The 13523-nt window shown below is 37.2% G+C and overlaps 1 protein-coding gene and 2 long non-coding RNA genes across 3 annotated transcripts in view; 2 read left to right on the top strand and 1 right to left on the bottom strand.

The window, feature by feature from the left end:
- The window catches only part of LOC140150897 (uncharacterized), a 413208-nt gene that overhangs the window by 33362 nt on the left and 366323 nt on the right, over positions 1-13523 (top strand). The window lies entirely within an intron of this gene.
- LOC140150893 (uncharacterized) lies at positions 7392-9908 on the top strand. The gene is made up of 3 exons (XM_072173056.1): positions 7392-7533; positions 8128-8323; positions 8761-9908. The coding sequence occupies exons 1-3, from the start codon at positions 7411-7413 to the stop codon at positions 9069-9071; spliced, it is 630 nt and encodes a 209-aa protein (XP_072029157.1). The 5' UTR covers positions 7392-7410; the 3' UTR covers positions 9072-9908.
- LOC140150894 (uncharacterized) lies at positions 8079-10158 on the bottom strand. The gene is made up of 3 exons (XR_011858861.1): positions 10048-10158; positions 8754-9030; positions 8079-8218 (listed from the first exon to the last, which is right to left on the bottom strand). It is a non-coding gene; the product is annotated as an uncharacterized lncRNA (long non-coding RNA).

Below are 13523 nucleotides of genomic sequence, written 5' to 3'. Positions count from 1 at the left end.
TACTGGTATCATGTTGTCAATGCGGAGAAGTAGGCGTCTTTCGCCAAATGGCTGGGCACAAATGTGCTGCAAAACAGACAATAATAACATGTCCCTGCAGCTCTTGCACACAAACATCACCAGACCAACATGTACAGCAGACTGCCAGTGCCAATTCACAATCACACGTTCAAAACCCCATCAAAATGGCTTGTACTATCTTAATGGAAGCAGCAAAACAGCATGACAAACAGGCAAACATACCTGAACAGATTGAAAAGGTGACTGACAGATGGACCTGGCTGAAGCTAAAGAAAGATCAAAACAAAATGGCTTTCATCAAAACAGCAGGGATGGTGCGTTTTTTCTTCTTTACTTTTTTAAAACTTTATTATAACAGATTCGCTCCATTAAGAGCCCATGCCCCATTAAGCGCCCACCTAATATGTTTGTTAAGCTCCCAAAATCACCAGCACATGACTATGCACATTTTGTACATATACCTGGACCAAGGAAGAATTAAAAAATTTTAGGGCTCAACCTATATCGCATTTTCCTACTGATCTGATCAAAAGAAAATAAAAACAATTTTTTGGCGACTTTTTAATTTGGAGAACCACTGGATCTACATGTATTCTGAAGTGCCCAGTTAATTAAAAAAAAAAATTGGAAAAAAATTACTAAAAAAAATTACAGTTTGCTATTCTGGCATTTATAATATGTAACGGTATCAGACTGATGCGAGTATAGTCCCATCCCATTTTGGGTGAACATTTTTGAAAATTGGGGTGGGACTATACTCTAATTTCAAAGAATTTTTTTTTTTTTTAAGTCATGTATTTTATCGGCTTTGTGGAGTGTCCCTGGACCTACATGTAGACCTAAATGCTAGGATCATTTATGGTTGATTAAAAAAAAGTAAAAAATTGTAGGCCTATTTTTTTTTTTTTTTTAAGTCATTTATTTACAGCGCATTTGTGGAGTGTCCCTGGACCTAGACCTAAATGCTAGGATCATTCATGGTTGATTTAAAAAAAAAAAAAATGTAGGCCTATTTTTTTTTTTTTTTTTTTAATGCATTGAATTTGTATGCATTTTCAAATCATTAATCGAGTATGACATGAGTACAATTTTTATTTTTTTTGTAAATCAACCATGAATGATCCTAGCATTTAGGTCTAGGTCCAGGGACACCCAAAGCCGAAAAAAATAAATAACTTATCGAAAATTTGGGGACCCGTGGGACTTTACTCAAAGGTGGGACTATACTCGCATCAATACCGGCACGGTAGATGAAGAGGTAAACATTAGTTTGTGGTTTGCTATTACTGTAAGCTTAATAATTTTTTCCTGTTTTTCAAATTACCTGTGAATGATCCTAGCACTTCAGGTCCAATGACCAGTTCTTTCTCTAAAGTCATCAAAAACTGTTAAAAAATTAATAAAATAAACTTTTTTTTTTACTGATCCGGGCCGATATGATATCCGATCCGATAATCGGTTGAGCATTAAAAAATAAATAAATAAATTTTAACTAAATAATAATAAATAAACAAATAAAGAGATGAAAATCAAAAACTCGACCAGCGGTTGACCGCCGGTTCCATCCGCTACCATCGTTAGAACAACAGAAACCGGACGGTCAACCGCCGGTCGAATTTTGATTTCATCCCTAAGTAAAAATATACATTTAAAATATAAAATAAATTGTTATAAATGTACCAAAACATGGTTTTGCAATGGAACACTGTAAACTGTGTGTAACATACCTGGTACGCTACCATACAAAAGCATGTGTTATAGGCCCTCAAGTTATTATAATGAAGAAAAGTATCAAACTTCAAAGCAAACATCTTTGAAACTACAACCACCCTATTTAGGCCTATGCACATGTACAATGTACTCAATGATTATCAATTGGTCTTTTTCAAACAGCACCAAATATAATACACTGTAAGTACCGGTACAATACAATGTACATGTACATGTAAGTCGGTAGATGCACATGTACAGCATACAAGTACTAAAGTAGTACACTGATATTTTTGTTTTTGAATTATCAATTTTTGTTACAGCCAGCCAAGATCCATCAGATCACCAATGCCCGTAAACCTTCAACAGAGATAACAAGAGCATATATCAAGCAAAGAACAGGGGAAATCAACAGCCTACTAAATATTATATCACTTGACCAGCCCGCAGATTCATTTGCAGGAAGAAATCCAAACTTATGCCCTTCAGGCCAGCATCAAGTTGGACACTGATTCTGCTTTGGCTATGATGCGCCATGTGCGATTGACTTGGGAGCAGCTCCGGAAGTTAAGAAGGTAAAAAAAAAAGGGAAGGCACTCAAGGCAGGAGTATGTTTTTTTTGTTATAAATTATCATTATTTACTTTTAAAAATATGACCTTCAAAATTCCCCTCACTACCCTACAAATTTGCATACCCTTTCAAGTGCCCCAGACCCCCAGTGACTAGGATAATTTCTTGTGTGCAGTGACGGTACTACTGGGGAGGGTAAGGTATGGAATTCCCCAAAATATTTTTCCACCCACTTTTGAGGCAAAACCCTCGAAATTACACCCCTTTTCACTTTTCACCCCTAAAATTCACTTTGTCCTCCAATGTCCACCCCCTACTGTAGGCCTATGTGTGCAGCCTCAGAAATACCAAGTGGTATTTCTCTCTCAGAAATCAGTAAGAACCATTCTGATGTGTGCACATGTTGGATTGTTGGTAATCCAAATGCAGGAAAACAACACTACATTTTTCTACAATGTCTGCAGTCAAAATTACATGTACATGTATTGAACAGGTAAAATTGCTGGTTTTGTGTATACATACATGTTACGATTCAGCGGAAAAAAATCAAAACCTGGTCTGACCAGTTTTGTTTTTCATCAAATATCTAAAAATTCTTTTCTTTTTAAAGTTTTATGTTATCAATTGTTTAAAATAAACTAAACCTGTTGTCATAGTGAAGTGGCAGCTGGGGTGGGGACATGGACATAAATTTTGTCAAGCAGTTTTAATTTATTCTAAATTCTCCCTGCATACATGTACCGTATCAATTTTTTTCTTTATACATGTACAGGTATTTCAGCTCTGTCAATACCACTGTTGCCTCAGAAGAGTCTATGCGGATCAGAAGAAATCAGCTCTTGGGGGACAACATAGAAGGAAAGCTCGTCCCCTTAGTTTTTCCAGACACATCCGCCAAGGGTTCTAATGGCTTTGCGGTCAAGGAGACACCATTTGTCTACGTTAAGGATTTACCAAAATGGTTTTGGATTTGCTGGACCGCCATAGCCAGTATGTAATTTTCTTTCTCTCTTTCACTCTGATACATGTGACACCACATTTAGGTCCAAAAGAATGCTTGATTAGCGTAAGGGCCCATACAACATTGATGTTTTTTTCCTTTCCGGAGTTGCCGCCTTTTTAGAACTAAAACATATTTTTGAATCTTTTGGATACAATGTAATGATACGGTACTGTTTCAAGAATGTCCCTGGTAATCACAACACTACTATGCCTTAATCCAGCCTTATAAGGCAAAACAAAATTGTTGTGTTGCCCTCAAGTGAGAAAATGGGAAAGTTGGGTAGGACGGTCGGATTTCTTTTTCTTTTTTTTTTTAAACCTTCAGTTTTAAAAATCCCTCAAATATTAAATAATGCTTCTTCAATTAGGGGACATTTGTCAATTTTGACTTCAGGATACCTGTTAGACATCAATTAAAGACTAGTCTTTCAATAAAAACATTGATTTTTTGAACAAATCTGTAAAAATCATCATTCAAAAAAACAAAAAAAAAAAAAAAATTGCGACCCAGATTTTTCAGGATTTAGGGTCGGGCGGTTGAGGGCAACACAACAATTTTGTTTTTGGGCCTAATGTTAGAACATAATTTGGTTTTATTTACAAAACTAACTCATGACAATAAAGTTCAGCTTGCTTTCAATAGCAATACCGGTATTCAAAATTACTGTGCCGAAATCATCTTATTACAATGACGTCATGGTTATTTGTGCTCAATTGTTGCCAACCTTCATTGTATACTGGGACGTCATTGCACTAGACAAGGAATTTTGAATATCGCATGTTGACAGACGGCTGTATATTAACTAGTTTTTTTTTTTGTGGTCAATATGAGTTAGTTTCAAATAAAAACATGCGATTTGTGATTGGTATGTACATGTACATGTATGTGTACCGAAAAACAGGGTTGCTTTGGACAACACTCTTTGAATTTGTTTCTTTAAGGGTAGACGAGGTATTGTTGGTCGAAGCAACCTAAAAATCGATTTTCATTATCTAGTTTAATATATTATTGAAAATTAACACCTTGATGTTTGGCAAAAGTCCATTCTACAAATCGTATACTTTGCAAATTAACTTGCTTAATTTATTGTTGTTAAATGAGTTATGTACGTTTTATAAAAGTGTTGTTGTTTCAGCCCTCTTTACAACGTAACTCAAGAACCGCAGCACCTATAAAAGTATATCTGTGATATTTCAATTCTTCTACACGCCGCTATGAATTGAGCAATGCAGTTTTTGCCAAAGCTCACTACCATTCGTAAGATGATGTGAACTACCAAATCACAACAGTTTAAAATAATTAATAACCTTAATATTTTGATTTATAGAGCAAACACCTTAACGTGGCATGACGGGATGATCCGGATGAGGAGATATGGATCAAGATAGGTGAGTTCCTATCTGTCAGGTGAAGTACATCCCAGAGAAGTATTAAAGTTCACTTCCCACAATGCACTTCTTCCATTTCACTTTCCTGTACTGTACTGATAATTTGTTAATTGCAACATGGGTCAAAAGAAGGACGATGAATGTTGAGCATGTACGGTACATGTACATCCAGCTTTTGCAAAAGAAGTTAATTTCTTGGGTCTTGGCTATCAGCCCTTTTTTGCAAGCCATTCTAGGTCACAGTACAATGAATTTCTTTTCATGATTTTAATCATTTCTTTTTTACATTTTAAAATTTGTTTCAGGAGGAGACAAGGGTGGAAAAATGATGAAGATGTTCTTTCAACTTGTCAATGTCTCAAACCCCAACTCAGAGGCAAATACACGGATGTTTTCTTGTTTTGAGGCTTAAAGACTCGGTTATAAACATGGACCTAACCTTAGAAGGTTTCAATGAACAACTTGAAGCCCTAATGAACATGACTTGGCAGTAAGTACCAGTTTTAAGTTACTAGTTTTTATACATTTTTTTATACCATGTATTTTAGAATTGTGAATTGAAAACATCTTTCAATGAACCTAGAAACACATTCTGAATTCTGCAGTGACTGCCTTTTAAAATGAGGAGTGTTAATAGCTTCCCTGATTTGTTCAAGGAGAGCCGAGAGCTGTAGGAGAGTTATGTGAACTGTTTACCATTGAGTGAATCACAATTGAGGAGAGCTATCACGCTCCTAAATGAGACTTAAGGAGAGCGGTAGGGAGCTATCTCACTCCCCTTAAAATGCAGTCCCTGATACAGGGAGTAAATTAAGTTTCATATTTAAAATTGTCTTTTTTTCACCTTAATTTCAGAGGGAAAAAGATTCGACTACTTTTCTTTGGTGATCTGGAACTCATTGACAAGATCTATGGTGTACTTGGATGTAATGGTGCGTATTATGATTTTTGAATGTGAAAAAAAAACCTATAGATTTTTGATGGAGCCGTACATTGTCCCCGCGTCGCAGTTGGATAGGCATCAAGGTTGAAGTTATGGTGGGCACCGTCAGGCGGCCACGCCCGGGACTGACGCCAGCCGCCCGGAATAATGCATGTTGATCTGACTGCCACACATGGAATTATCAGAAATCGTACCTGCATGAGCGGGCCATCAGAAGGTTTGTTGATTGACCTACATGAACACAATTTCTTGTTTTCTTTTGTTTTACAGCGGTCTACCCATGCCCATATTGTGAGACATCCTATGCCGATTTCCAATTAACCCTTCAGGACAGAGAGGCAGGACGGCTCCGAACACAGGCAAACATCAAAGAGAACTTTGAGCGGTATACCACAGAAGGAAATTTTGACAAGAGGAAATCAAAGAAAATCTCCAAGAGCATTGTTAGAGAGCCGATGCTCTGCATTGAGCCAGAGAATGTAAGTCGTACAGGGATACATCAAACTCAGAGCACCCAAAACAGCCGGGTTTACATGCATGTACACTAAAATCTCAGAAACAGAAAATCTGTGGGACCCGTTGAAGAGGGTGATTTTTTTCAGGGTTTTTTTTCATCGCCATGTACACCATACAAAACAGGCCTAAAAATTGTTTGATTGGCATAACATAAACCAAAAATTAGGGTAGGTTAGTGTTTTTTTTTAAACATTCACATTCTGTTAATTGTGTGTATTAGGCCTTAGAACATTTTGATCAATATTAATATTATTTTTTTTTTTTTTTCAAAAAATTTAGAAAAAAAAGTCCTATTGTCGTTGGGTTTCGCAAATCAAACAATTGCTTTAGGCCTTAGGCCAAAAAAAAAAGGTTTGTCTCAGCTCACGAGTGGTTTTTAAAAAAAACAAATGCGAAATGCGATTTTTTTAATGTTATTTTGAGAAGAAAAGTCTGATTTTCAGCGAATTTTTCCGGAAAAAATCTAATTTTTTTTTTAAATAAAAAAATGTCCGCATTTCTTTTTTGTAAAATTGCGCGATTTTACAAATGCGCGTGCAAGCTTTGAGACCAACCTTTTTTTTTTGCCTTATCAAAATTCATTTGCATACATTCTTATATTGAATTGCCTCAATTACTGTACAGGTGGTGGTTCCATCCTCCATGTATCCTTAGGGATATTCAAAAGATTGTATGACCTATTGGAGGAAGAATGCAACACCCTGGACAACACCATCTTCAACTACCAGGTTGAGTGTGAAGAAGAGGCCTCCCAAGATTCACAAGACTCTCAAGATCTAGTCGACAACAACTTCACACAAACCATCAGATCAGCCAAGAATCGACTTCATGCACTTAAAACCAGCATTCAGAAGAAGGAGGCTAAACTGGAAGACCTGGTAGAAGATCTCCCACTTCAGCTTTTAAAGCTAAGTCAGGTTGAGAATGACAAAGTTCCTACTGATGATGATGATGCACTTCAGGACATCATTGTTAAGCAACAATGCCTAAGGGAGAAGATTGCACAAATGGTAATTTATGACCAACACCAACATTTTTTTATCCAGACAAATTTGTAGGTCTGGCTGAGTTGGACCCAACAATTTGTGATTTTGGTTAAAACCATCCAAATTCATATCAAAAAATTGATGTTTTTAATTCATAACAAAAATACCAAATCTGGATCGGTTGGACCTGAACATTTTTCTGCCCTTCTGACCGTCAATTTCCTTTTTTTTTTAAATGTTTTTACAGCAAAAAGAACTTGATGAACTGAAAATGGCTTTTGGATCTGGGCCGGTGTCATCGGGTCTGGACGACATCTTACAGAAGCACCATATTCGAAGACAGGCCTACCATGGAAAAACCTTCACAGGGAATCATGTGAAAAAGGCTTGTCAGGTAATTTTTTCTGAAATTGCACAAACATAGCACACACTGTTCTGTGCTCCTAACTAATTTTTTAAAACTAATAATTATAATGTAGACATGAATGTTGGACTACAATACAATGTACTTACACGTACTTACCTCTGCAGTCTGCACAGTTCTGTAACATCTCTTTGCTACAAGGATATATTCCAGTAGTTATATTCCAACCAAGTAATTTAAAGATCTCAGATCACAATGATCATGCACACACACAGGTGTTTTATTTTTCCATTATTTTAAATGGTAACATTTTTATTGCACATTTTCGATATGAAAGTGGTGATTCCATATTTTTAATCACGTAAAAAGACATCATGAAGCCAGCTCTAAATGTATTTCAGCATTGATAATGTACAAAATGTACCTTCATGTACATAAATTGTACGCATTCCAATGTGCAATTTTTGTATCATTATAATCTCCATGCATGTTTTCCACAACTTGATGCAACTGTATGTGTACAGCTTTTATAATCTGTTCATGATCTGTTAGCATCATGCAAGTTTCAAGCTAATTTCCATAATTACATTCCAATGGCTGGTATCTTTTTGTTATGTTTTATAGCCAGAAGTGATAGAGGACCTTGCAAAACATGCATTGGACACTGTGAACAGCATGAATGACCACATCCCACTTTCCATCTTCAGGACTGCATCTGAAATCAAACAGAAGTACACAAGGATACTGAATAACTTTGCAGATGTGCATTATGTTATCAACACAAGTAACAACTTGTCTGATGAGGAAATTGAGAAAGCAGGTTTGTTTGATTTTTGGTTTGTAAATTTGTACATTGTAGTATTGGTCATTTGAATAGACCTGTAATAGGTTTCATGCACTACAATGTACATTGTTTCTGTACCTAAAATGAAAATTCAGCTCACAAGATTATAAGACTCGTTTTACCAGGCTATTAACGAAAAGAGACGTCCAGTCCGGTGTTGTAAAAATGGTTGCGGGTTGGGGGTAGTTAGGGTGGATTCAGCGGTAGATAGGACAGGGAAGTCCATGATTGGGGTGAAGAAAATCTTGCCCTGCACAGCTCTAAAGGGCAACTGGGCAACCCGCTGATTTTTGCCAACTAATTATTCCTGAAGATTATTAAGAACTGTCACTTCAATTGGAGGGGGGCGGGGGTATACACTACCAACATGTACTTGACATTGGTTTTAACTTATATTGTTACTCACATTGTAGATATCTGCATTAAGGAATTTATGATGTCGTATCGACTCCTGTTTCCAAACTCAAGAATATCCCTGAAGCTCCACATATTGGAAGATCATGCGATGCAGCAGATTCGGCGCTTCAGAGCTGGACTTGGAAGACTCAATGAACAAGGCGGGGAACGAGCTCATAAAGAACAAAATCGAGAAGAGGCCATACATAGCAACATCCAGAACCCTCTGCAACGCCTTCTGGCCATGATGCGTGCACACCACACAACTTGTTGTCCAGAAGTTCAGGCTAAGTTCCAAAGAGGAAAAAAAAGAAAGACTGAGGAGTGATATAATGTACATGATAAATTAGTTCTACTGCTTTATTTATTTCACATCAAGTCACTGGATATTTTGACGTTGCTGTGTGGAGATTGCATAGCCCACAAATCAGTTTACAAAATAGCTGCTCTGCTTGCTTTCAGTTTTATCAAGCATTAACAGAGCATTTGCATGCTTCATTTTAGGTACTATTTTCTTGCTCAGGGGTATTATTTTCCTGACAGTGATACATGTAGAAACATTTACAAAGGCCTGAAAACTTGTAGTTCAGTAACTGTAACCATAGACTCTATGGTTACAGTGCACTCTATTGATATCTTTTCCACAAATAAGAAACATCACAATATGTGGGCTCATTTTGGGCTCCAAGGATGTACATTTGTAGCCGAGGAACTCTCTCAAGGACAGTTTTGGCCAGCATTGATGATTTTAATCCCATTGTACCAGAGTTTGGGCTTATATGGATGATTTTAATTCCATTGTACTATACTAACATACCAAAGTTGAGATAATTGATCTACATTGATCTCATCTTTTGGGTGGGTTCAACATTCCCCGAGTTGGCAAAACCTGGAGTAATTTACTTAGTGCAAAAGTGATCAAAATATTGCTCTGCAAAATTGCTTTATTTTCATGATTTGGATTTATCATATTGAGCAGCATTCTCCTTGTGATGTTTCTGCACTGAGAGGGTCTACAACATCTCTGAGGTAAAACTGACAAATGCAAGGTATATTTCTTGATGCTTGAAGTTTGGATTTCTTAAACTTACAGTGCATTCCTATGTACCGCTGCAAGACTTCAGGTCCGTACATGTCATTATGTTTATGATAAAGACTGAAGACTGGCAAGACTAGTAAAATGAACCAGCCATGCAGGGCTACACATACACCATGAATATGAATGCAGGTTTGAGAGACAAACTTTGTTTTGCCTTTTTTATGCTTTGTAAAATTGTATAATTTTTCCTGTAAAAAATACTTACAGTCTTTTGTGAGTTTCTAATGTCCACAAATCCACTGTTTCAGGTTCAGGATAAGACACCATTTAGTACACCGTAACTAGTTCAATTATGCACATCTATACATGTAGCCTGTGTAGAAGTAACTGTGAGTAAGTACGCTCAAAAAAAAAAAAAAAAAAAGAAGAAGAAAACACATACACCATGAATATGAATGCAGGTTTGAGAGACAAACTTTGTTTTGCCTTTTTATGCTTTGTAAAATTGTATCATTTTTTCCTTGTAAAAAATACTTACAGTCTTTTGTGAGTTTCTAATGTCCACAAATCCACTGTTTCAGGTTCAGGATAAGACACCATTTAGTACACCGTAACTAGTTCAATTATGCACATCTATACATGTAGCCTGATGTAGGTGTGACTGTGTGTAAGCACGCTCCAGAAGTTTCCTAAAAAAGAAGAAGAAAAATTAAAACATTTTTAAGCAAGTACAAACATGCAGGCTTATATGGTGTGCATCAATTTAATCTTTGAAAATACATGAATACATATTCAAGGTATTTTTTTTTAAGGTGTGGGGAGTTTTCTCCTTACATTCTATTCAATCATAAATGCTGTAAACAGCTCTCCTTGAATGATCCAGAAGAGTTAGTTAATGCTCTCCTGCAAATTCCAAAAGACAGTTCCTAGAGCAGGCCTTCTCAACTGGCGGCGCGCACGCCACTTGTGGCGCTTGGAGTCAGTCGAAGTGGCGCACGAAGTGGCGCACGGTAATTTTAATATTTTTTTCACATAAATATTGAACAAAAAATAGGTGAAAATACTCGATCTGGGCCTTTAAAAAACCTTAAAATCCATGAGTTTCCGGGTGCGCTGCCCCCTGGACACCCGATAAAGCTTCATCACTGCACCGTACCCGCTATACGCCCGCTCTAACTCACAAAGTCCTCAGGCGCCCTTAACATTTTGGCACTTCATGATCACAGAAATTTTCCAGTTGGCGCTTCAAATAAACTAGTTGAGAAGGCCTGTCCTAGAGTACATGTATGTTAGCTGCCAAATGAGGAGATATTTGTGGTAACACACCTAATGGTTCGTCCACGGTCTGCTGATAGGTGCAGGTTGACGGAAATTATGTTAAAACGAAATTTAGAACATGTCGACACTTGGCGGTATGGGGTGTACCCCCTCAGATACAGTCTGTCCACATAGAAGTACAAAGTAAATATACCTCGGAAACCAGAGGTATGAGAATAATTATTTTGGTCAATGCTTCTTTCGTGCGCCAACTGCTGCGCGATTTGTACTTGCCGAGCAGCGAGCACACCACGCACTTTACACGTCACATTCATTTGTGACGCATCACGCAAAGCCTCGACCCCCTGATGCCACAGATTTGGTTTGTACTTCTATGTGGACAGACTGCAGTATCATATCATAGTGTGTACAGTATGTCTATGTCTGAGTGCAGGAATGTGTGTCCTTGAATGGATAGTACAATGGTTAATTTCTTTTGTACGTCATTATTTTGAGGCGCTTACATGAAGGGGGGGTCACTGAAAACAGGGACCAACCTATGACATTTCACTATAGCCAAAATAACAATTTCTCGATTATGAGAGGATGTACCTTCTGCGTCAGCGTACTTTTCATACATTTTGTAGACCTAGAGGTAATGCTGGGATCATTCATGGTTGACCTACAAAAAAAAAAGACAATTTTGTCTTTTTCATATATAGCAAAGTGATAATTTGTGGTCATGCCATACTTTATTTTAAATGATTTTAAAATGTATGGAATTTGTATCAATTTTGAAATCAATTGGTGGAGTATAAGGCAAAAAAAAAAAAAGGTTTGTCTCAAAGCTCGTGCTCGCATTTGTAAAATCATGCGATTTGACAAAAAAGAAATGCGAAAATTTTTTTTTTTATTTCAAATTTTTTTTTTTTTTTTAGTTTTTTCCAGAAAAATTGGGCGAAAATCAGACTTTTTTTCTCAAAAATCAAAATACCATAAAAAAAAAAAAAAAAAAACGCATTTCGCATTTGTTTTCAAACCACTTGTGAGCTTTGAGACAAACCTTTTTTTTTTGTCTTGTTTTGTTGTCTTGTTGAAATAAAGGTGCTAAAATTGGCTCTGTTGAAAAAAAGTTCTCTCTCACTGCTCCGTTTATTATAATGCTCCACTGACAAATAAGAAAAAACCTGTTCTACAGATGGAGGGACTTGCCACGTAGGGTTGGTGCCTTGGTGGGCCATTTCTTCTTCTGGAAGCTCATGAATGCTAAATGACCCTAAAACGTCACTCAAAGCTTGAAAAATCTAACAACATTTTTATTGCAAACACTTTTTGTCAATTTTCTGATAAATAAATAAATAAAAAAACAAATAATTAAAATCAATCAACTGGCCAAAACAGTCCCTGTTTTTAATGAAATCATTGGCAGGTGGCGGACCGGAAGCACGTAGTCCACGTACCCACTAAATTTCTACAAATCGGGCATCCCCCCATAAAATCATAATAGATCGCAGAACAAATAGGCCTACATTGTAAATCAATACTTGAGCATCTTACTTTTCCGTACGAAAAACAGTGTTTTGGCCCAAAATTTGTGCACTTCCCACTCATTGGCTTGTCATTCAAATCTAGCAAAGCGGCGAGCGCACCTCCCAAAGGGGGTACTCACATCTATGTAAATGGGGTATGGGTATGTGCGGCGGTCAAGGGTCACCGGCAGTTCCTTAAGACCCACATTTGGAGCATGCTCCAGTTCTTTGAGCCTCAAACTCTGGCAATTGCAGCTCTATTAGCCAAAATTTGGAAAATTTTGGAATTTTTTTAGTTCCAAAGTCTATAATATGGCCCAATTTTAGTTCACAAGACCCACCAAAAATGTTGAAATTTCAGTTCATCAAGCCCCCTATTTTTCCCAAAATCAGTTCTTAGTTCCCAAAGTTCGGCGCGGCGCATAGCGCCGCACACACCTACCAAAGTTTCAGTTGAGTGCCCCCTGGCCTGGGGCGCACCTAGTCACCTACATGTACATTCGGGGCTCTTGAAAATAGTCTCCAAATGAAATTGCTAGAACTAGAAGATTATAATGTTTCCGCTGCGCGCTGCCACTATTACACTAATCGATTGGGATGCATTCAAATTCAGGCAAGATTTTTAGTTTCAGGTCAGTCAGTGACAGTGTGGGTACTATACTAGATTGTATAATTTAATAGTATCACGGCATGCGAACTGTCTGTCATGCACAGTCTAGTCTAGTCCAAACTGTTTTTTTTTTTTAATTGTTTACCTTGGCCTATTCTGTTTGAGCTCACAGCCACACACGTTTGAATTTGTTGAGTCCTATCTAATTTCATGTTCATCTAGAGGGCTACATGTACGTGCACTGATCTGGAGTTCATACAACAACAACACAAAATAATTGTAAGCTTACCTGCAATTCAGTACTCATGTACTGTGTGCAACGTGCAACACATTGATACACGTGTT

Source organism: Amphiura filiformis, chromosome 4 (assembly GCF_039555335.1).
Source record: "Amphiura filiformis chromosome 4, Afil_fr2py, whole genome shotgun sequence".
NCBI lineage: Eukaryota > Metazoa > Echinodermata > Ophiuroidea > Amphilepidida > Amphiuridae > Amphiura > Amphiura filiformis.
Note: the sequence above shows the minus strand (reverse complement) of the source record. Positions and strands in the feature narration are given on the sequence as shown.